Source organism: Mercenaria mercenaria, chromosome 12 (assembly GCF_021730395.1).
Source record: "Mercenaria mercenaria strain notata chromosome 12, MADL_Memer_1, whole genome shotgun sequence".
In the NCBI taxonomy this organism is placed as follows: Eukaryota; Metazoa; Mollusca; class Bivalvia; order Venerida; family Veneridae; genus Mercenaria; species Mercenaria mercenaria.
Window position 1 is genome coordinate 43,416,706 of NC_069372.1, and position 26,625 is coordinate 43,443,330.

General features: G+C 35.4%; 1 protein-coding gene and 1 long non-coding RNA gene across 2 annotated transcripts in view; both read right to left on the bottom strand.

The window, feature by feature from the left end:
• LOC123533307 (Na(+)/citrate cotransporter-like) overlaps positions 1-10,824 on the bottom strand; it is a 33,355-nt gene extending 22,531 nt beyond the window's left edge. Inside the window, exon 1 of the mRNA XM_045314951.2 lies at positions 10,412-10,824. Within this exon, the coding sequence (XP_045170886.2) occupies positions 10,412-10,519 (108 nt within the window). The 5' untranslated portion in view covers positions 10,520-10,824. The remainder of the gene's footprint in view (positions 1-10,411) is intronic.
• A 6,348-nt stretch (positions 10,825-17,172) lies between these two features.
• On the bottom strand, positions 17,173-22,249 carry LOC128547356 (uncharacterized). The gene is made up of 2 exons (XR_008366471.1): positions 22,121-22,249; positions 17,173-21,234 (listed from the first exon to the last, which is right to left on the bottom strand). It is a non-coding gene; the product is annotated as an uncharacterized LOC128547356 (long non-coding RNA).
• Positions 22,250-26,625: the final 4,376 nt, after the last annotated feature.

Genomic DNA, 26,625 nt, shown 5'->3' on the forward strand with positions numbered 1-26,625 from the left:
ATAGTTTGGTTTTGAGGTCATGATGATTTTGCACTTTTAGTAATACTTATGTAGTGTTATTTAGTACGATAGTGGTTCTTATACACCTTTACAACGGACACGGAGTTTACATTTCCATGTCCGTGATAAAGGTCTTATAGTGCATTTTAATCGGCCTGGCAGGACAGGGTTTTGCGACGGTCCACTGCATTGTTGTGCAGGGTATGTAGTATATTCTGCAACCTGATTTATTCACTGGCCATCTAGCTTACACTGTAACCACTGTAGCTCTACCTATTTTGCTCGTTTTTTGAGATTACCATTATTTGCATAGGCCAGAAATCAACTCCGCCCCGCCAGGTAATAGATATAGTACGAGTTTTTCTTCAAAAGTGTCCTCTTACAGACGTAAGAAGCCGTTTCGCTAGGATGAACACCAATATTGTCCAAGGCGAAGCCGAGGATTAAATTGTTGTTCGTCCTAGCGAAACGGCTTTTTATGCTGCGTTTACACTTAGCCACGATGTCCACGATTTAAAGAAAAGCTCGGAGCTCCACAATTTATTGCACGAATTTTGTATTACTACGCTTTCTTACGCTCTCAGTACGTTTTGTTACTACCTGCAGCGTTTTATTACGAAACCAACACGATTCTGGTCGAGATCTACAACGATTTTCATCACGTTCTCTGAAGATCTCTTACGATTACCACGATATGCTATCACGTTTTGTCACGTTCTGTTTAGATCCCTCACGTAATCAAGTTTTGTTAAGCTCTCCTACGATTTATGGCCACGATTTGATAAAGACTGTCACGTTTTGAGCACGATTGGAGTATAAATAGGAGGCATGGGTCATCCTCTAATTCTCTCCAGAGATTCCAAAGAGGAACGAGCTATGCACCAAAGAGCTGAACAAGATGCTGAATTTGCAATTTTCGTGTATGCCTATAATAGTTACTCGTCGGCAGCAGCAACAAGGGACGGAACATGGCAGGATAGAAGCGAGAGGAAGGAGAAGAAGAAATAGAAGGCCTAAGACCTGCTGGTGAGACCATGGTTAAGTGGAAACCGAAGGCACCAACTGGGGCAATACCCTCAACTTTTCAATACAGAACTCATGCGTGAAAATGTTGGCTACAACGTCAACTACGTAAGGATGCCCCCAAATCTAGTGGAACTTAGAATCGTGTTTCCAAGATCACCAAGATCCTCATACGATGGAGCATCAAGGTATGATGCGCTACGTTAAGGTCTGTTAAGCTGCATTACGCTCTACAACGATTTCCACGTTCTATCACGCTCTCTCAAGATTTAAGATAAATCGGGATAATCGTTTGTCACGATCCTTACGATCATTACGATTCCACCAAGTTCCCTCAAGATCACAACGATTCGATCCCACGAGCCCCCACGTTCACCACGCTTTTCTCAAATCGTACACATCGTCATGTAAGATGTAACAGAATTCACCAATGCGCATTATTTAACGGCTTCGTAAATTCATAAAACTATTTTTTTCCGTCAAATAAGAAGACTCGGTGACGTAAACTATATTTGACGTCATTGCAGTCATTTTAAATGTAATGTAGGTACGATATATTTTATCTGTTTATTATTGCGTTTTAACAGTTTAATAGAGGTTTGTTGTGAATTTAATCTCGGACTTCGTTAAAGGTGTCTATAATATCTATTAGCAATACACCTTAAATGTTTTAAAAACAGCCTGTTAAACGGAAAAAGGTCACAAGAGGTAAAGTGAGCTATGTAGGCTCACAAAAAGAATGGTTACTAAGCTCACCTGAGCACATAATGCTTTTTACGGATCGATGAATGCATGGTTCACATTAACATTGATTACACTCTAATATCACCCTTGCTAAATCATTGTGTATCTAACTTGAACACAATATTCAAACGAATATAACCAGACAAAGTGTTATTTATAAACAAATAACAAAATGTGAGAAATTAAAAATATTTATTTTCAGCTTAAAATAATTAAACAATGCGCTCTTGTTTAAATGTTGCTTATATTAAAGCTTTTGTGTAATTTTGTACAAAAGTGTTGATTAGGTCTGGAAAACAGTTGTTTGTTTCCGCTAATCTGAACGACCCTATTTTTTTTTTTTTGGTTATCTTCAGTAAAGTTCTGTTCAGTTCTGTTCTGTTCTGTTCTGTTCAATAAAATATGATTTCCTTGTAAATTTACGTTACACAAGATTATTAGTACGTAAAGTACGTTCCTCCGTGTTCTGCACATGATTGAAAGGAATGCAACAGTACGATGGTGAAGAACGAAGATGCGACAGTACGAGGGACTGTCACCATCATACTATCGCGTTTCGCCATCGTACTGTCGCGCTTCGTCATCGTACACTCGTACCTTCGCCTTCGTGTAGGAAGCAGGCGCTGGCCCTAACAGAACACCGTTTCTTTCATGCCGGACAGGATTTCCCCGTGCTTTTCCGGTGCTAGAAAAACTCATCTTACACCCCTGGCGTGCTATAATTTATGAATGAAAGCTACTATAACAAAATAGCGCCTTAAAGAAAACCCTTCGTTTTTCTTTATATCTTCTACAAATTTAAGAATAAGGCATGCAAGAAAAAGAATCAATTACTGGCAGCGGGTAAAGATGGGAATCAGGGGCGTACCTGGGCATACGCCGATACGCCTGTGCGTACAATTAAATTCGACACCGGGAAAATGAAAAAGCTTAAAGCGTGAAAAAAATGCAATAAAATGTAAAACTTAAAGGGAGTTAGGCGGCTATTTCAAGTTTTTCGTTTAACAATATCATCTGCATGAGATTTATCAAATTTGTTTTTGAAATAGATTTATTTGTTCCTGTAATTATTTTGTAAATGGTAAGGGTAGATTCCTTACAAGCATACGGCATGGGAAATACAGCCAGAGCCGCACATCGCCAAAAAGGCTCGCCTTAAATAGAAACACAGACGCACATATGCATGCACGCACACAAACAGACTGCGATGACAAAAGGAACACTGTTAGCACCGCCCAGGAACGGCCCGGTAACATCTTCGATATTTTTCTTCATTCTAAATCATATATTGTTTACAAAGAAATAATTTTATTGATAAAAGCTGGCCCTATTGATAACATTTCATTTAGTTTTTTCCCCAGGTGCTCCTCCTTGAATTATTTTATCACGGGCGGAAACCCGGGTAGAACCAACGACCTTCCGTAAGCCAGCTGGATTGTTCCTTCATATTATGAAGAATTCAACGCCCCGAGTGAGACCCGAACCCACATCGTTGAGGTGCAAGTGATTCAAAGTTAGCGACCTTAACCATTTAACCACTAGGCCATAGAGGCCCATAGTAAAACACTGGTATTCAAGCATGCAAGAGAACAAAAATACTTGAGTCATCCGTGGACTCAAATAAAAAAAAGCTTGCGCTTAATATAACATTCAACGTCAATATCGATGTGCAATTCAATCTATCACTCTACATCCAGATCAGAATACCGAAATACCAAAGCAATTTACGCAGTTTGAATTTTAGTTTGCAAAAATGATTTTGTTTACGTTTTCTAGAAAAATGAAAATGTTTAATTTCGTGTGAGAAAGATATATCAGTGAATACTTGATAAAACCTGATACATTCGCAATGTATGGGTAGACGCATTTATCAAAACCTGTCAAAATGCGGATGTAGAAGTCATGCATGAAATTTAAACATTAGATGATTTCAAAAACGATAGCAACAAAAATAGAATATCCTTATGAAATCCAATTGAGACTCTCTCTCTCTCTCACCTACCCCACACTCGCAGCATCGCTGTTTGGCTCGTCTATCTGGCGTACAGTTCAAAACTATCCAGGTACGCCCCTGGGAATATCCGGCACTCGGATAACTGTTTAGGCGGTAACTCGGCAGGAGACTCGTTACCGCCTAAACAGTTACCCTCGTGCCGGATATTCCCATCTTTACCCGCAACCAGTGAAAGAATCTTATAAGTTTTCACATGGCAAGGCCCACTTAATTTTTAATTTATCAGGTATTGCAGATGTTCTATGCTGACTGCGTATAAAGCTATCATTGCCGTTCTGTTTATAAGTGGACATTAATAATTCTTTCTTGTGTTGTTTAAAAAGCTTTATTTACATTGCAATTCTAAAATAGTGATACCTTCAACAGAGGATAGCTTAAAATTAAATCACCTTGAAAATGGACATTCTTTACATCAGGCACAGTTTATGACTTCATTCACGAACTTCACGTGCAGGTAGTTAACTGATAGATTGCGTTCATACAAGACAGTTCTATTTATAAAGTGTCCGCTTACAACCGTAAGAAGACACTTTTACAATAGCTCTGCTGGGGGTATAGTCGTATAAGTCGAATAAAACGTACTGTAGTCGGCAGACGAGTCTACAAATTGAACGCTCAAACGTGAAAATCAAACTATTGTACTAAAAGTGATTATCGCGCAAACGCGAGGACGAGTCCATTTCATGAACGATATAATAACAATTCACATTGCTTGTGCAATACTATCCAATAAGTATATTGCACAATAGCTAAGTCGGGTAGAAGCAAATCATCAAATCATTTTGTATGAGTTCAAATCCTAATGACGATATTTTCTTTTCTTTTTGTTTTTCCTATACGTTTTCAATTCTGTTCCCATATTCTACGTTTTTTTTTTTTTTGGTGGTTTCTATAGGCATATATGTCTTTTATGTCTTTATAAAACATATGTTCATTATTCACTTTCTATTTATGTTTAGTACATGCATTTAGCTAATATCACATAAATTTTCTCATCTGCCATATCGGCCTCAGATACTTCTCTGTCGTTGTGTCATAGTGAAAATGAAGGAATCTGTTTTATGCAAAAATAAACAGAAATTTAACTGCCGTGAGTTTCGAACCCACACGGCAAAAGATCTGATCATGCATAATAAGTATGCTTTACCACTGAGCTAATTTGTAATTGTAATGCAATCAAGAAATATTTACATTCTGACATGCAGTTACAAAAATGTTGAATTCCCTAAGCTTCATTTCCATCTATTTATAGTTATGTTTGTAAGCATCATGTTATCGTTTGGGCATAGTACCTAAAATGTCATGTTTATAATCATATTCCACAATATATTATTGCAAATCAATTTTATTACAATTTTGCAAAATGCCGAGCTTGTTCTTTTCCATGTCAGCAGCGCAATATCCGGAACAGTTGCTCACCAGGGCGGTCCAGCTTATTCCCGCTTTAGTGGTTGGGGAGATACTATGAAGCATTATTAATGAGCCGCACTATGAGAAAACCAACACTGTGCGTTGGCGACTAGCATGGATCCAGACCAGCTTGCGCATCCGCACAGTCTGGTCAGGATCCATACTGTTCGCTTTCAAAGCCTATTGCAATTGGAGAAACCGTTAGCAAACAGCATGGATGCGCAGGCTGGTCTGGATCCATGCTGGTCGCAAACGCACTATGTTGGTTTTCTCATGGTGCGGCTCATTTTCTTTTTTGATAAGACCGCTTCTCAAGGCAGTTGAATGGCTGTCTTATAAGATTCGAACACATGTCCCATATCAAAAGATTGTTTGATATTTACATGATGTTTAGCGCGGGTACACGAATATACAATGTACACTATCACTGTACTCAACGATTTATGCAAATAAAATGTGTAATTGAAAGAAGTTATCTTTTCATACCAAATCATGGATCAAGTTTCTCTGGATTTCTCTCCAGTGTTATACTTTATTATCGTACAATGTTTAGGAGGAAACATCCTATTTCAGCGTATGTCACTCCAACATAACCCTTGCTAACCTGGCTAGTCTAGCCTGCTGGGCATGATTCACATGAAAAGGGTTTGGCTTATAAACATCTTTGTCTATGTTGTTTATGTTTTTCCCGTCTTTCAGTTACATGAAAAAATGCTATTTCGCTTCGGAAGAAAAGAAAATACATATGTAAAACTGTATTAGAATGGACGAAGAGGAATTTATCATCCCAGAAACTACACTGAATCTTGCTTGATTGACATACTCATAACAACAAGTTACATCAAATACATGAAATTTGTTAGATGATTACGCGACAGTAGCAAGGTGTTACATTCTTTGTTTGATCAGACACGGGCATAAACCAGACGACAATGCGCTTTACAGGGAACTGAGGCATGCGTCATAAATTTATAGGTTATCTTAAGTACGGATTTTTGGCACATTTTTCACTTAAGATACACAGATACACGTAATCTAAAAGTTGCCTTAATTACGTTTTTTTTTTTTTTTTTGCAAAAAAAACCCACCTTAGTTATAAGTTTACTTCGCTTAATAGCTCCGTAACTACGCTTTCCTGACCCACCTGTGTTTTAGATATGAAAATGTATAGCCAACACTCCTTCTAAAATATGCTATTCTAAGTTAGCGCTCATACTGGCAAATCAGCGGACAAAGAAGATTTGTTTTCTATAATTGTGATCGACGCAATTCAAGTTGTATGGGGTTCTTCCAGCTTTAATGTTAGTGGAAGAGCCCAGGTAAGAGCCCCTCGGGGGATCATTTTAGACACAGAAGGACACCTTGGTTAACTCACCCAGCTAGTCGGCTTTCTTAGTTGACAACCCAATCTCATTTGAAGTCAGCAACCTCAACCATTCGGTCACAGAGTCCCACATATAAAAACAGAAACCTACATCTTGACCTTCCGACTGGTAAATGGCAACCATGTCGACTGTCGTTACATTTTAAACCATTTATATTACTTAAATGGAAAACGGTTTTATGAGAAAAACTGTAATGTACTTAACAAATGTTACACCATATATGGTACTATTCTACTTTAAATTTAGTAACCTATGCTTAGTATGGTAAAAAGTGTCATGGATTTATCAACGTACGACAACTGTTAAATACTGATACGTTCCAAATAAAACTTTACAACACGATTTTCCCCCATAGACTTACATGATATTGTATTTCTCGTGAAAATAACATATTTAGAACAATAATACAATCATTACCAACTTTTAGTAACATCTCTAAACCGATAAAGCGGGACAGATCTACCTATCATAAAAATCAATAAAACCAATAATCCAATATCATCGCTACCGGACGGATTCGTTGATTTCCCTACTAATTGTTGTTGTTGTAGTAACATGGGGGGAAAATCGATAATTAACAGCTTTGGTCATTATCTGATGAATTTACAGGCGGGCGGTTTGCTAAACGATATACTTGAATGAAGTTTTAAGGTTTAGGAGTATATCACCAAAACACAGAAATATTTTATAAACGAATAACATCGTTACCAATATTTTACTTAACCATTACATGTTCTGCCGTACTGTCGCGTACTGAAAATATTCTGAAAAAGTTGTCCCCCTTTGAAAATGAATGCCATTTGTAAAGAAATAAAAATAAACAATTGCTGAAAACTGTGTTCCACTTAATTATGTAAAATTTCAACACTCGCATGCGATTGCAAATGAATCAAAACTAACATGTGTAACAGTTCTTTGAAAATGGTGAGGTTTTGAAGGCGTTTGACTGCCCGGAAGTGGGTCCCATTTAGGAAGTCTTTTTTTCGGAATTCAATGTTTATTGTAGTATACTGACACTTGTTGTGTTGTTTTTGTAATGATGGCGTGTATATTACTTATATTACTCTACAAAACAAGTGTCAGTATACTGATATAAGCATTGAATTCCGAAAAAAGAACTGTTTAAACAGGCCCCACTTCCAGACAGTCAAGCGCTTTTAAAAACTCACCATTTTCAAGGAACTGTTACACATGTTTGTTTTGATGCATTTGTAATAGCGTGCGAGTGTTGAAATTTCACATAACTAGGTGGAACACAGTTTTCAGCGATTGTTTATTTTTATTTCTTTACAAATGGCATTCATTTTCAAAGGGGGACAACTTTTCAGAATATTTTCAGTACGGGACAGTACGGCAGAACATGTAATGGTCAGGTAAAATATTGGTAACGATGTTGTTCGTTTATAAAATATTTCTGTGTTTTGGTGATATACTCCTAAACCTTAATAATTATTAAAGTGAAAATCGGAACAAGTCTAAAATTTATATAATACTTCATTAATTGTCTAATAAAAGTAATATTTAAGAATATGAATATTTCGAAATCGTTACATTTTATACATCGAACACATATATTTACTTTCTTTTTAATACATGAAATATCAATGCTAACCTATATCTATGTACAGAAAAGAAATATTTACGAACAAGAAACTGTCTGTTAATAAAATAAATATTCAAGAATATGAATATGTTATCTAAAATATTTAGAAAGCGTATATACTTCCTCTATACGCGTATACACTTCAAGAGTCCTCTATACGCGCTTTCTTTCACATATTATGAACATTAGAATATGAGCTTTTGTTTCTAAAATATTTTCAAAATTCTTAATCACTAGCGCTTTTCGATTATCATCGTAAAAGGTAGTAAAAACAGCAAATTCTCATGTATTTCCGTAACATAAAGTTTGTCAGTAATTAAGTTTTTAAGCCTTCATAAGAAATATAGCTTTTTTTCAAGATATCTAAAGGGTATTTTGTTGTGGAACGAAATGGAGGCCAATCACTTTAAAGAAAAAGAAGTATAGAAACAAGACTTATACTTTGAAAAGGAAATACTTAACCCTTACCATGCTGGACACGATTGGTTCTTCCTTTGCGATCAGTGTAGATCATGATCAGCCTGCACATCCGTGCAGACTGATCATGATCTGCACTGTCTGTCATTTAGCCAGTAACTTTTTGGTATGCACCCCTTTTCATAACTAGTAGTACTGTCCAAATTAAAAGACAGACAAGTTCATTATTGTAATTTAGCATGGTAAGGATTAAGTTTCTTACATCGTGCCTAATTTGCGTGACTTTAATAAGTACTGCTGAAAAATACTACTACCATAGTATACATTAACTTTAGATATATTGTTACAGGAAAAAAAATCAACATTAAATAACGATAACTTCATCAGTATCTCAATTTTAGAATAGCAGACTTAACTAAGTAATAACTTAAGTTTTTCCGTGAAATTTGGGCCAGGATCTTTACTCAGTAAATATTTACCTATTAACGATGTGAAATCTAAATTTGTACTGATTATTCCTACTGTCAAGGGTAAAAATCGTAAAAACAAAATTCCTGAAAGAAAGGGAAAAGACTATATAAAGACAGAAGAAAGTGAAATATATATATTACAACGCAAAAACCATAAATCCATAGAAATACCTATCATTTGTAGTAAGTAGGGTAACATATCTTTTATGACCCGGCTTAAAACAACACTGACCGGATATTGTTTACCCCTAGGCAATATTGTAATACACAATAAAAGGCAAAGGGTAATTTTAAGATATTTGTTACAATTAAATTATTTTATGCGAATTGAACACTAAATCCTCCATAGGGTTATTTTAAACGACAGCGGATATAGGTTTCGGCGTTTCTGAGTTCAACAATTCATTTGTTTTAATGTGTCTAATTACACTAATTACAATCTCAGTTTTTTTTATGTTAATGTGAAGTTGCCTACAATTCATAGGCTTTGAGCTATAACTTGTACCGACAAAGTCAGGCTAGCAGACGACAATATTTTCCGTAACGGCTTCCGAGTACTCACGGATCACGGCGGAAAAAGCCGGAATTTTTTAAGAAATGTTCACTGTACACACTAAAATGCAAAAAGGACCAAACAAACAATCATTAAATTTAAAACAAATTACACATAACGAAAACTGAATAATTTTTCTACATTTTTAGGGGTATCGATTTTTTTATTATTTGCGGAAAATATCTCATTTTATCTATTATATTTGAAAAAGTGTAAAGTGTTCTATCTTTATACTTCAATAACAAATAAGTTTTATCCCCCAAGATTATACAGACATTTAATATTATTTATAAAGTCTCTGTCACTCTGGACAGGTCGCTCGATGTATGCACGGGCAGAGGGTGAACTGATGAGTGGTGCTTTAGTATATAATCACTTTTGAACGTGTTTAACGTGTAAAGAGTGATTTATAAATCTGGCTTAAATAAAGATATATCCATCGTAATCTTCCATAAATGGAATTCCTCTAAAGTTATGGCCGGACACCGAGGGTCAAGAATCTACTACCGGATCTTTAAAAACGACTGAAAATAATCCCGTGTTAAGTAATTAATTTTGTTGGCCTCATAAAAGAAATATCCATCGTGGGTATTATTTCTGATATTAAAGCTCGTAAATGCCCTTACTTGTCCATCTTTCAATTTGGTGGACAGAACCAATCGTGTCCAGCAGGATAACGGTTAATATATTTAAAGAAATATACAGAAAAACGCTTTGATAACGGTGCTGAAAACTTAAGACCACATTTATAAAATTCTATAATACTTTTTCTATACAAAATACAATACTTACAGAACTATCCCCGACGACCAGGAAGGGTATTAGAATTATTGGAGTCAACACGACGACCAAAATATCCTTCATATAGAGAAGGTCCCTGAAAAAGTCTTTAACTCCCATCGCTTTGATAATTCTCCGCAACGAAAAAGCACTAAAATTATGTCCACAGAAATACCTTAATTATACACACATGCAGATAAAATATTTCCATTTATTTTATATAAGATGAATATAATAACTATCAACATTTCGTTGGTTTATCACTCGAGCCTTTTATTTGCAGACATGTCAAAATCTGATTACTTTTGAGCTGCACTAGAAGATTTTATCATCGCGGTATGTCATCTCGAAAGCGACTCCTATCTTGATAAGTGTGTCAGTATGCATAATAAGTAAATGTACCTGACGCATAGGTAAATCTTAAATTACTGTCGCACGTTACAAACGCAATACAAATGACAAATTATACATGTTTTTATTTTCTTTGTACCGTTGTTGACTGAAACCGACTTTCGCTTCAGATGTATATTTAATTATCCGCTATTTACCATATCAGTTAATGTCTGGTAGTTATACAACATTTGCACAGTGGGATGGCACTAATATATTCATGACACGTGCAGAATTTACCATTTTTGTTAGAGAAATCTCTATAGGACGACTAATAACTAAGTGACGACACTGCACGCTGTCAAATGTATAGATACAATGTATGGATAAAAATATGCAGGACAATGTAACAAAAAAGTCTAAAAGTCTTTCAGTCACATCCATCAAAAATCCATTTTGTCCAAAAGTGTTTTCCGTTATAGTAAAAGAAGTCATAAGATTTATTTTCTTACACTTGACATGAGATCCCTGTTTCAACATTGTCACACAAACGAACGTTCATTTTGATATCATTAATCAAAATAACATCCTGTTCAAGTGAACAAAAACAAATTGTACTTAAACAACAACAAAATCGCTACTTTGAAATTAATCATAAAATAACAGATGGTATATTTCCCGAAGTAATTTCGTCATTTGTAACCGCATGAACACGGAATCACTTGTTTGCTAGATTGAATGTAAAAATAAGGATAAAACTGTCATTTCACACATCTTCGCGTTCATTAAATATTTGAAAATGACTATAGATTTTACCGTTTTAATTGAGGGACAGAACATCATTCATAGCATTATTTTTTATACATTAATTATAAATTGACGAGCAGTTATTGTCCAGAAAGACGCACTCCGAACATTTGTCAATTTATTTGATTTTTTTCCTCAAAAGTTATGAAGCGGACATGAAACAGTGTAGTGCCTCTCACCGTTGAGTTCCAACCCACATACAGATCAGCTCATGCGAACAACCCACTTTCCGTTATTTGCCGAAGATACGCCGAGTCAGAATTATGCAGCACTCGGAGGAGTTTCTCGGTTTGCAATATTTTCCCATTGAGGAAAAATGGAAAGTCGGTTTTCCGCGTGAGCTAATCTGTAGCTAACAATTGTGTTTAAGACATTCCGCCAATTTGACAATCTGCTGCTGTTTGAAAATCCTTCAGGAGGATAGATATGCATGAGAGTCAAAGCATAAGGATTACGATGTCTACATGCCACAAATCAAAATGGATAAATTGTTTATATAATCTGTTCATAGTTTTCTAATATCAAAAACATATTTTAGCAATACATATAAGTATCATTACTTTAGTGATAAATCAACGAATTTTTGTTAATCGTATTTGACGAACGCTTATCTTGCTTTAAGTTCATGGAACTGAATGTATCGGCATAAAATAAAAAAGTATCGTTATATATTCTGCGTGCCATTTGTTGATATGATATGATATGATATGATATGATATGATACGGAACCAGATGATAAGCTGCAATATATATTCTGCTCTGTTTTATTCTGTTCTGTTACATCAATATAAACCGTGTAATCAGCATATCGTTATGTAACTTGTATTTTGCTTGTGTACGGGCATACATATTAAAGATAAAGTATAAGAAAACTAATAACATATATTTAATTCTTGAAAAAAAAAACAACATCTGAATATTTACTCTTCTATCATTGAACAGATTATGTTTACAATTCACCCATCTGTTCTAAAATTTGTTATCAATCTTACATTTGCAAGTTTCAAAATACACGAGGGGCGAATATGAAAAAGCTCTAAATACATACAAATAAAGCAGTACTTAGACCTCTTTCGCATTAGATGTCTAAATGCATATAAATAAAGAGTACTTAGAATGTTTTGGCACTCAACCCTCGATTAAATTTTAAAGCTTAAACAAACGCAAATCGAAGGCTCAGAGCGAATATAGTCTAAGTGTATATAGAAATAGAAGCAGATAGACTAGTTTCACTCTGAGCCCTCGAAATATCAGTTGAACAAAGTTAAAATATCACTTTCTATCAGCAAAATCAACGTTGAAATACGAGTGTTGGTTTTATCTATAACTAATGGTCATTCAAACATTCCATTATTTACATAGATCGTTTACATATTTGTGTAGTATAACATATGAACCAGTTACTTTATCCGTGTCTCTTAATAAAATAAAGATAATGATCGGCTTCATTTCACGACGATGAATGATTATACTATGGACGCATTAATATTACTTCTGGACCAACTGGCAATGTAGCGGTCACAAATGGCTTGGACTCAGCAGTGTTATATCATTTTTTTGTTCTTCGAAATTATGGAGTGTATTTACTGTCTTTATGATGGAATACTTCCAAAGCCGGGGCTAGTGGGTGTGAGAGGTGTTGCATTTTTCCTAATCCGTCATGAACAAACTCATTTGAAACGATTCTTCTATTTTAGTAAGTTGTACTATGTCCTTGCAAAACCTCTTCTTACAGCTTTTATTAGTTATAAGTACTTTATGGCGGCTGTAAATGTCTATGACCCATTGTTATTACAATTTACATTTTTGGTCCTGCGGAATCCAGTCACTGTCTATATAATTGAGTTCCACCATAGCCGGTGCTCGGGGGAAGAGGGGGTGGGGGGTGGGGGGGGGGGCGGGATGCTGCACTTTTCATATCCTATTATGAAACAGACTCAGTCACAACGAGTCTGCTATTGTTTGTCTTCCCATAGAGCTCAGTAGCCGAAATGCCACAGAGTGATGATAAAACTTATAAAGAACAATCCATCTGGCATTTGTACATTTTATCATTATATTAGAAACAATTTTCAACCCAAAGCATTTTTGGACGTTACACATTGCTAAAATATTAACATACAAGTAGATAGGCGATGTTAACGTGTTGTCTGTCGACAAACACGAAAAATATCAAAAAAGATTTCAGGTAAACGCATCGACAATCATCATTTGTAGAATTTTGTTGTTAACAACTTGGTTCCGTTTCTAGTTGCAAGCATAATTATTTATGTACTGGGTTAACAAAATGTAAGTTGTTTAATATGAAAGGAGGTAAGTTTATCAGCCTTGAAATTGTAGTCATTTTCTTTGTTTAATACTCCCAGTTGTATAGCGCCAACTATATGAGAAATGTTCGATGGTAACACGTAAGCAAGATACGTCATTCTTTGTAAACATTACTTTCTTTACTGAGACGGGCATGTGCTTTTAGGGAAAAGAGACATGTATCTAAAAAGTTAAAATGTTTGATCATAGTCCGTCCTCGGAATAGATTATTTTGAGTGTCAAACAGATCGTAGGAAGTTTCAGTAAGTTGCCAAACATGTTAATGAACCTGTTTTGTAAATTTCAAGTAAGACTTACATTCTCTTGAATGTCTGAATAATGAAACATTACTGTAGACTGCAAACACAAAAAAACGACATCAGATAACAATTTATTGATAATTTAAATGCTTAATTTCCTCACATATGTTTGTTAGTTTGCTTTGGGTTTAGCGCCGTTTTCAACAGTATTTCAGTAATTTAACGGCGGGTTATTAGCCTAACCAGTTTTCCTGGATTCTGTACTAGTACTAACCTGTTTTCTGCAAGCAACTTTCAACTTCCCCACATGAATCAGAGGTGGAAGACGAATGATTTTAGAAACAAAGTCTTTACCAACTGTCGCGGAGAACCGTTGATACGCCTCGCCCGGGGATCGAACTCACGGCCCCACGATGCGTAAATGTGCGCATTCCCTACTAAGCTTAGCGGACGGGTCTATATTATATATCTCTGTAAGAAAGACAACTTGACAATACACCCTTACTTAAATATTGTATCAAGAACGGACGTTCAATCTGATGTCATTATTCAAATATACATTCTGCTCAAGTATATACAAAATGCAATTAATTCCCAATTCATTATAAAATAACAGATGGTATATTCCCTGACGTATATCTAATATGTCTATAATTGATAAAATGTAAAAATATAAAGCTGTCAGTACAAACAAATAGCATTTACATGTATGACTTTAATATTAAATTAATCATAATAGAATGAGTTCTTACTGGCAAATATGACCACTCATTATTCCGGAATTATTTTTATTTTGAAAATCTTTGAAGAAAAAATAGATTTACAGCAGTCATGAAGAACTGCCTTTCGGTCTTTGATCTCATCGTATGACTGACCTGTCTCAAAAGCTGCGTTTGGCATATCACCTCGTAATGACAAACAGTTAATCCAAGTGATTAAAATGAATGCTAAGTGGAGACGATTTTGTGGCAAACGGACAACACTATCACCCCCTCCCCCCCCCCCCCCCCCCCCCCCCCCGCCCCCAGTACCCCCCTCGCCCAGAATTTTAACGAATCCCCTATTGGTCCTAAGTTCAATACATCGAGCACGACAAGTATCATTAAAATATCGTGTTCACTTTTCAGATTATAAAAGGTTCATCTTTTGCAGGCAAAACGGTGGACAAGTAGATAAATGGACAATAGATTATAAATGTTTTTTCCAGTTGTAATTATTTTTGGGACAATTACAAAAAGTAACAAAGCATTAGGCAGAACCAATATTTCAAGTGCTTTTATTAACATTTACATTATCTATTTTGTCTTTGGTGATTTTTGTTGTTGTTTTCGGTTTTTAGGCTAGTCCTACCGAAAATGCTTATGTTGCTGTTGCTTCATCGTTTAGTATCACAAACATGCCACCATTAATACCCTCAATCATTGCGTTATTGAACATAAATATTAGTCTTGCATAACACTTATCGAAAAATTACCACATCCAAACAAAGATAGCTAATTTAGATATCTCTAAACAAAACTGATTTGTAGATCTGTATAATATCTATATAATATCATATTTATATAGTGCCCTTTTCATGTCAAATACGTTCAAAGGCGCTTTACATACAAACGCAGTCACTCAGAGCGCCAATTCATCCTCTACCAGTACGACGCAAAGCGAAAGAATGACCCCAATAGAAATCTTTTAGATACAGACATGTCCGACAAACCTAGCCTAGCCCTTTGCTAACAGACAATCTGGTTCTTTAACGTGTCCGATAGGAAGGACCGATAGACGAAAAGCGTATTCACTTGGAAGACACCCCGGTATTGAAATACTTTTGGGTCGTTGTATCATAAAAGTAGTTCTTTGAAATTTGAAGCAATCCCTATTTTGACTGGTTACATTTCAAATGTATTTATTGACATTGTATAAATTGTGTGCCAGTTCTTACGTATTTAACAGTTGTTTTGTCTTGTTGTGCTGGACTCCATTTCTGTGCGGAAGAACTGAAAAAGTTTTCCAGACCGGTCGGCCATAGCAGATGTGTATGAAAACATGAAGAGTGATTGTAAACATTGAAGTATAGCAAAAAAGTTCATCGTTCACGGCAGTTTGTTTTCTAAGTCTTGATTGACATGGATAGTTCTAAACCTTAGAAGTATAGAGCTGCAATTGCTGTAATTTTTGTGTGAAATTCACAATTCATACCTAAAAATGCTTGTTCTTCTATACACCAAAGAAGAAGAAATGATACCGGGCTGAAACCTAAGGTAGGAGACATCCAAGAGTATTTAAGAAATTTCCAGTGACTGGACTGGGATTCGAGCCATGTGACATATTTCAATGATGAACGGATATAGGAAGACCAGGCATGTCAAGGACCATTTGCTATGCTACTAAACATAACATCTGTGGCTATGACTCAATCCTGAACAGTATCGCTTCAAAGACAAGGAAAAAGGAACATGTAACCAGTCATACTGTAGATAAGCATCAAGGACAAATTAATAGAAAAAATATATACTTTTTTTGTGACAGGAATCTTGGTTTTGATATAGATCATTGTCTTCTACAACCATCTTTCCTTTATTTTCAATATAGATTTGTCCTGATAAAGATTTAAATGACTTGTAACTGTTATCAGTGTCAAACCGCATAGCATAATATATAATATGAAATAAGGTACTGCCTCAATCGGGAATCGATCAGACTTCAACTCGTCCCTATAACATTTAAAAAAACTGTTTACTAGGGTGTTAACAGGCAAATTGTTGAGAAGCACAGTGACAGACTTAGGGTGATCACAGCAGCTTACACTGTGCTCAGGTGAGCTAAAAATCATACAAACTGAACGTTACTAGATTGCAACTAACTGTTAACAAGATTGTAACAGACAGACACACATGTGCAAATCTATTTGCATCAGGGCAGGTTAAGAGCTCAGACTAGGGACAAATATTAGCCTTCTTGTGCAGGCTTGGTTTTTTCTATTTGTGTTAATTGTAATTCTGAAATTACTCGCTCTTAGTACCATGCTTGGTAAAACAATTATTAATTTCGCTTTTATATACACATTACAAAGACTTGCGCCACACTTTATTTATTGAAAAAAACTGTCCACATGTTTAAGTTTTATCTATATACACATTTATAATGATCACAGATCACATAATTTGTTTTATCCATACATGAAATAAAGCTGAACTGTGAAAAACAACTTTTACTAACAGTACTGAATGCTTCTGTCGGGCTTGAAATAAGTATTGTCAAAATAAAGATAATGTGGCTTGCTTTAATCTGTATTCTACAATGTACCATTTCTCTTGCAACAAAACCAAAACAAATAAACAAGAGAGCCCTATATATCCCTCAGTTGATCCGGCCTACTGATCTAGTTTTTGATCCCACATGACCAAGAGTTGAACTTGACCTAAAGATCATCAAGACAAACATTCTGATTAAATGTCATAAAGATTTGGTTACAATTTGTACTGTGGCCTCTAGAGTGTTCACAAGCTTTTCGCTTGATTAGACCAGGTGACCTAGTTTTTGACCCCATATGACCCAGATTGGAACTTGACCTACAGATTATCAAAACAAACATTCTGACTAATTCTCATGAGTTTCAAACTAAGTTGTGCTCTCTAGAGTGTTGAAAACATTTTCCTTTGATCTGGCCTAGTGACCTAGTTTTTGACCCTACATGACCTCGATTCAAACTTGACCTAGAAATGATTAAAACAAACATTCTGACCCAGTTTCAAAAAGATTGAATTACAACTGTGGCCTCTAAAATGTCCACAAGCTTTTCCTTTGATTTGACCAGATGACCTAGTTTTTGACCACACATGTCCTCTACACGACCCAGTTTCGAACTAGACTAGAGATCATCAAGACTAACATTCTGTACAAGTTTCATAAAGATTAGGTCAAAAATGTGGTCTCTAGCGTGTTCACAATCTTTTCCTTTGATCTGACCTACTGACCTAGTTGTTGACACCACATAACTCAGTTTCAAACTTGATCTAGAGATCATTAAGGCTAACATTCTGACTAAGTCGCATGAGGATTATGTCACAAATGTGGTCTCTAAAGTGTTCACAAGCTTTTCCTTTGATCTGACCTGCTGACCTAGTTTTAGACCCCACATAACCCAGTTTTGAACTTGACCTAGAAATCATCAAGACTCACATTCTGATTAAAATTCATAAAGATTGGATCAAAGCTGTGGTCTCTAGAGTGTTCACAAGCTTTCCTTTGATCTTACCTACTGACCTCACATGAGCCAGTTTCGGTCTTGACCTAGAGATCATCAAGACTAACAGTCTGACCAAGTTTCATAAAAATTGGGTCCAAAAAATATGGTCTCTACAGTGTTCGCAAGCTTCACTTTTGATCTGACCTACTGACCTTGGTTTTGACCCCTCAAGACCGAAGTCTGACCAAGTTTCATAAAGATTGGATCACAAATGTGGCCTCTAGAGTGTTCACAAGGCAAATGTTGTCGGACGACGCAGATCTGCTGGTCCAGATCAATCTCCATATGAAGTTTCATGACCCTCCGCCCAAGTGTTTTCAAGCTGTTGTATGGAAAAGGTTTAAATGTTCCGGGTCATCCTGACCTTTAGAACTCAAAATCAATACGGGTCATTTGCTGGTCAAGACCAACCTTGTACTAAATTTTGTGATCCTCGTCCCAAACATTCTTAAGTAATTGTCCAGAGGCCGTTTTAAAGAACCAGGTCAGTGTGACCTTGAGCTGTGACCTCAACATCATTAGGGGTGACATGCTGGTCATAATCAACCTCCCTTACAATTTTCATGATCCTAGGCTCAAGCATTCTCAAGTTATAATCCGAAAACTGTTCCACTGTTTTGCGTTATTGTGACCTTGACCTTTGACCATCTAACCTCAAAAGTCGAACTTGACCTGTATTTCATTATACACCTGTGTACCAAAATTTATCATCCTAGGCCAAAGCGTTCACAAGTTATCATCCAGAAACAGTTTAACAGGGTTACTGTGTCCTTGAACTTTGACCTACTGACCTCAAAATCGAACTTGACCTGTATTTCATGATGTTACACCTGTGTACCAAACTTTATCATCCTAGGATCAAGGTCTCAAGTTATCATACGGAAACGGTTCAACTGTTCAGGGTCACTGTGATCTTGACCTTTGATCTAATGACCTCAAAGTCAAACAACCTGTATTTTATCATATTACACCTGTGTTACAAAAGCTATTATCCTAGGCCAAAGCGTTCTCAAGTTATCATCCGGAAACCATCTAACTGTTCAGGGTGACTGAGACCTTGACCTTTGACCTACTGACCCCAAAGTAGAACTTGACCTGTATTTTTGATGTTACACCTGTGTACCAAAAAATATTTTAATCAGTCAAGCTTTTCATGAGTTATCATCCGGAAACCATGAAAACCAACTGTAAGACAGACAAGCTTACGGGATATAACAAAACATTCTCTTTAAAATTTCATGGAAAATATTACTTAAATATAATTATGTTAATTAGTAGACAACCTTTGCAAAATTAACCAGAAAACAATTATCTAAAATAAGATTAATGAAATTTTAGTATGTTTTATGAGCATAACAAAACCAATGTGAAAATAGTACTTTATCTCTTAAAGTAACAGAGCTTAGTCAATATGGAAGGGAATCTCCGCCAGGACATGCATGCTGCTAAATGACATTGCTATGTTATTTACTTACATATGCGTTCTGCAACATTGCAACTGCATTTTAGTTTCTTACATTTGCCTTACAAGAAATTCATCTTTAATGCTTCTTAATGCTAAGAAAACAGTCCTTTCATGAATATCGGTTATTCTTGCATGTAATTGACAAGTGCGTTCAACCTTTTTGTTTGCTTACTGCAATATTGAAATGTATACTCATGCTGTTAGTAACTGTATTCTATGTTTTCTTACGCGTATTTGACGTTGTTCCTACTGAATGTAACGAGCTATTAACAACGTTGTGACTTGTGAATATTCCGAAATTTTCATAACTTGATTGTTACTGCTTTTTAGATTTAACATTAGTGATGTTTGCAACCACTTGGTTCTTGTTTATATTACAGTTTCCCGGCAAAAATAATATACTAAAACACATGGCTTTAATAAATATTTAAACTTGCAGTATAACAAAAATTTAAGCACGGTAGTGCATTACAACATTACAGGGAACCAACAAAAAGCAAACATTTTAGCGCAAATTAGTATACACGGGAGACCACTCTCGACAGCAAATTCACGTGTTCGGTAGTTTCCGTGGGTTAAACGGTGAGAGAGTCTAAACTTACCCGTGTATACTTGTGTTGTTTTCGGTGGAAATTACGTCCCTGGACAGCTGGAAATTATGAGTACTTTTTTACTAAAACACCGTTCATGGTTTACTGATTTTACGGAAACTGCCGGAAATTCTGGTTCCCAGCTTTCTACGAATTTCATATTACAAATGTTAAAGTCGCATTTGATTAACTTCGTGCTGCTTAGTGCTTACTTAGCACTGTTTTAGCCTTGCATAAATTTCAATCATTGCAATAAACAATTTAATCAATTACAGAAAGTAAAACGTACAAAACACTTAGAACTTGTTCACATAAACATTTTAATATGCCACACAATGGATGCATTTGCCATTTACACGCAAGAATATGCGTTTTACATACATGCAGTGACGAAAGATGCAAGGTATGTGCCACTAACGGATGGAAGGTAACACAAAGACGCATGGATGTTGCATTTAGTTTAAAACGAATAACACAAGGCAACATGCATTTGTCATTTAGCAGCATGCATGTTCTGGCGGAAATTCCCTAAAATGCAGTTGCAATGTTGGAGAACGCATATGTAAGTAAATAACATAACAATGTCATTTAGAAGCATGCATGTCCTGGCGGAGATTCCCTTCCATAAGTCAATCACTGCTGTTCTCAAAATAAATTTAGTTTCCAAGTATATCCTGAATTCATATCTTTAAACGTTTTCTTTTTATTCAAGTTCCCTTGTTCTTCTGTCTTTGCATATTTTCTGGTGTTTCTTTCTTGTTTTTCAAATACACAAATGTATACTGGTTTTGTTGACCTTCCATTTTGTAGCTGCCTGCTGTCAAGAAGTAAGCCTGTAAAACAAATCAAACATTGTAAATTGATAAAAACAGACTCCAACAAAAAAGACATGTTTTCATACTCAAAGCTTTCAGAAAGCAGGCAAACTAAAACAAATAAATATAAAATTTCTATTACATATTGGACATTATTCTGAACAATTTGAAATATTTTCAGCTGCTTCAATACAGAGTTGGCCAAAGTTTTTCCTAAATAAGTCTATGTAAACCATATGACCAAACGGCAGGGCCATATTTGACCCAAGAGGGATAATCTGAACTAACTTGGTAAAGGAACTTGCTTTTAACCAAAACAGAATGGCTATGGCAATTTTGGTTGAGGGTCACCTAGAGATCATTTCCATAAAATATTTTTAAAATCCGGCGAACAATTTCTGACATGAAATCATTTTCAAAGTTTTTCTTTTCGGTTGCTATGGCAACCAGAGTTCTATATGGTATTAAAATCTTTGGGCAATTTTGAAAGAGGACCACCCAATGATCATTCCTGTGAAGTTTGGTGTAAATCTGCCCAGTTGTTCTGAAGAAGATTTTTTACAAATTGTTGACACGTGACGAACATCAAGCGGTCACAAAAGTTCACCTTGTCACTCTGTGACAGGTGAGCTAATAATTGTTTAAATTTGCATATATGTATAAAATCTTATGGTTTTGTCCAGAAATGCTTTTTCATTCAGATATGATATCATTGATTTTCACATCAAGAAAATGAAATGGAGTCTTTACTTGTTCCTTGAGATTTGATTCTGTGCACTGACGCAACCACAAAAATCTATCCACACAAATACTAATGATTTTACAGTATCCCATGCTTTTTGAATGATTGAAACTGCTTCCCACAGCTGCAACTATAAAGAAAACGAAAGACAGAAATAAATACCTTATGAACTGCAAGCAAGTGGTTTCAGTCTGTCAACAAGCACATTGGAGCAGTGCAACAATACTCTGTATGAACAGACCATATCTATAACCCCAGGGTTCATTTTAGCGAAAAAACATTCTGTGACCGAGATGCCTGAAAATAATGAAAAGTGAGCAAATTAAGAAAACATGGACAACCAACTGTTTTGAAATTTCTAAGGTCTTAGGGCTAACATCTTTTTGGCAACAGCTGTTTTTTTTTTTGTTTTTTTTTTTCAATTTTCATGCCAATAAGATGACCCCAATTATATCATTGGCGGGAGAAATTCTTTATATAAAACTTTTTTCAATGAAAATAAAACAGTTACTGTAGGCCACACCAAATTGATAAATTGTTCATCGGATTTTTTTCTGAAAAATTTGAGGCGGCGAGCGAAAAAACAATTTAAATATTTTTTTTGGTTTTTGAGAAAATCAGGAGCGAGCGAAGAGCGGAGAAATATATTTGTCTTCATTTGGCTCTCGACTGACTAATAAAAACTTAAAATAGAATGTATAGCCCTTTTAAATTAAAAAGTAAGTCCCCAGGGATTGGGAAAATCTGACCTGCAGACGCACAACAAAGCGAACTCGTGAAAAAAGGTAATAACATTGTCATACAGTACACTGTAATCAAATAATGCATGCTTTTGAAAATGTAATAAACAACAATGCATAACCTTACACCATACTTATCACATACATATGTGACTTGAATATTTACTGCTATGAAAATGTAGCATTTTTAGCTGCCAGTAATTTTAATTTCTAAAGTTGTCAACTCAAAACTGAGTTATTTTACAGATGCACAGGGGACACATACTGAAAATCAGTGTAATATTCATTCAATATTAGTTTACTGTTCATAAAAAGACTAATGATGAACAACTTAAGATAGATCCTATCGAACAATTAGTTTATTCCACAAAATAACTACAAAACTGAAAATTTTCACAACAAAAACATGAAAATTTAACAGCATGTAATGCTTTAAATGAAAATTAATTGACTTTAAACATAACTAATACATTGAAATCATTTAGTTTACATGCACTGCTTATTCAGAGTAGAAATATGACAAAAAGCCATGCATGGTAAAATGAAATAGTAAAATTCATACATACTTTATAATGTTACTAAGAAGGTGCACAGGGGACAAATTGCAGTAAAATATATATTCATAGAATATGTTCATAGTAAGTAAAATTCTTCCAACTACACATTATTCACTAGTGAACATTTACATATGTAGGTAAACTTAAGAGCTTAAGAAGCAATAAAATTGATGTTTCCACTTTTAAACTTGAAAACTGGCAACTTCGGGAAAATGCAAACAATGAATTTTTAGTTGTCCAGGGTTACTTATATAATGCTAAGTTATCCAGTAATGCCTAAATTTTGCGTAAACACTGCTTAGAATATAGAACTACCTCCACATATTACAGTAATGCTATGATAATTGATGAATGTCAAAAAAAAGGTGCACAGGGGACATCACTTTTGGCTTTGTGAATGTTCAACAGTCCTTAATATGTGAAGCTGAAAGCTGCTTTTGTATCCATTGTAACTCCCTTTCAAGGAAAATAAAGTAAAATCCAGTTTTATTCAAAGAATAAAAGAAATCTGACACTTAACAACTGAAAAGGTGCACAGGGGACATTTTTGGGTGTATAGACATTCATCAAGATTCTGAGAAAGTTGATTTATTAAACAAAAAATCATACTGTGTCTTCACAGCTGAAAGGATAAAGGTCTTAGAAAAACATTAGGACTTAAGAAAAGTAATGAGGTTATGAAAATGTAGTGTTCAACATATAAATTTAGTATTTTTTCACTATTTTTTTGTGAAGGGGGTTCCATCACAAGATATGAAATATTGGTAAGAATAAGACGTAGTTAATGAAAAAAAGTATTTTGCTTTAAGTGTGCAGAGTTTAAGTTACATAAAAAAGCCGAAGTTGTAACAATAAAGCTTGGTTTGAAAAAGTAAAACACAGTTGAAAACTATCCTTCATGTAAAATGTCACACTTTTTTGGGTGCACAGGGGAAAAAAATAGCTATAAAATTTAATATAACTTTAAAACTGCTTGAGCCATTAAGCTGAAATTGCACACATTTATTGACTTCATTGATTTGGATATCAATTGCCCCAAAACCCATTCTAAAACTTAACTGAATTAAAGTAAAGTGAGAGAGAAGAAAAAGCTTCATTATTTTGAAAACCACCCATGTACGAAGGTAGCCTGCGTTTTAGATTTAATTATCTGATAGACCTCTTCATCTCTTTATTCAGTAAACCATTCAACAAACAAGAGGGCCAAGATGGCCCTAGGTCGCTCACCTGAGAAACACACCATAAAACAACATATTAAACAGTGTAAACATGTCTGACCTAGTGATTTCATGGAAAAATATATTCTGACCAATTATGATGAAAATTGGAGCAAAAATATTGAGTATAAATAAGTATTTTCTTTGATTTGATCTAGTGACCTAGTTTTTGACCCGAGATGACCCATATTCGAACATGACCTAGATTTCATCAAGGCTATCATTCTGACCAAATTTCATGAAGATCAGTTGAAAAATACAGCCTCTATCGCATACACAAAGTTTTTCTTTGATTTGACCTAGTGGCCTGCTTTTTGATCTTAGATGACCCATATTCGAACTTGACCTAGATTTCATCAAGATAATCATTCTAGCTTAATTTCAGGAAGATCAGTTGGAAAATATAGCCTCTATCGCATATACAAGCTTTTCCTTTGATTTGACCTAATGACCTATTCTTTGATCCCAGAAGCCCCATATTCGAAACTGCTTAGATTTTATCAAGGCAATCATTCTGACCAAATTTCATGAAGACCAATTGAAAAATACAGCCTCTATCACATACACAAGGTTTTTCTTTGATTTGACCTAGTGACCTAGTTTTTGATCCAACACTACCCATATTGGAACGTGACCTAGATTTCATCAAGGCAACCTCTCAGACAAAATTTCATGAAGATCAGTTGAAAATTGTTTGCCTTTATCGCATACACAAGGTTTTTCTTTGATTTGACCTAGTGACCTAGTTTTTGACCCGAGATGACCCATTTTCGAACTCGGCCTAGATTTCATCAAGATTATCATTCTCACCAATATTCATGAAGATCAATTGAAAAATACAGCCTCTATCGCATACACAAGGTTTTTCACTGATTTGACCTAGTGACCTAGTTTTTGACCCGAGATCACCCATTTTCAGATTTGGTCTAGATTTCATCAAGATAATCATTCTGACCAACATTCATGAAAATCAATTGAAAATACAGCCTCTATCGCATACACAAGGTTTTTCTTTGATTTGACCTAGTGACCTAGTTTTTGATCCGAGATGACCCATTTTCAAAGTCGGCCTAGATTTCATCAAGGCAATCATTCTTACCAATATTCATGAAGATCAATTGAAAAATACAGCCTCTATCGCATACACAAGGTTTTTCATTGATTTGACCTAGTGGCCTAGTTTTTGACCCGAGATGACCCATTTTCGAACTTAACCTAGATTTCATCAAGGCAATTATTCTGACTAATATTCATGAAGATCAATTGAAAAATACAGCCTCTATTGCATACACAAGGTTTTTCACTGATTTGGCCTAGTGACCTAGTTTTTTACCCGAGATGACCCATTTTCGAACTCGGCCTAGATTTCATCAAGGCAATCATTCTGACCAATATTCATGAAGATCAATTGAAAAATACAGCCTCTATCGCATACACAAGGTTTTTCTTTGATTTGACCTAGTGACCTAGTTTTTGATTCCAGATGACCCATTTTCGAACTCGGCCTAGATTTCATCAAGGTTATCATTCTGACCAATATTCATGAAGATCAATTGAAAAATACAGCCTCTATCGCATACACAAGCTAAATGTTGACAGACAGACGACAGATAGACGACAGACGACGGACGCCGGACATCGAGCGATCAGAAAAACTCACCCGAGCATTGCTCAGGTGAGCTAAAAATGGCTAACCAACAAAAGTGTCGTGTTTTCTGTTATCTGCACATGGGGAAAACACTGTCACTGCCTTGTACTCAAATGAAAGCGAATCTACAAACATTAACAAAACCGCAACAATTTTGACTATTATTTGTATTTGCAAAATAAATCGTGTGAAATTTTTATCTACTCGCATTCCATGAAATCGACTCGCATTTAGCGAGTGCAAAATTTCATTCTAAAATGGCTCGAATTGATTTCCAGTTAAACAAAGAAGAAAATCAAACACAATATATCCTGCGATAAACAACGGTTGACGCACGGACTGGTTAGAGAGCATTATGACGTCACTTTTGATGTCATGTAGCCGCCTGACGCCCGATACATTATTCCTCGCGTAAATGAATTCCAGCATAAAATTTATTGAAATATATTAACGTGCATGTAAGAATGAAAACAATCAAGGCCTTCTTGTGATTTATCGTCTGATT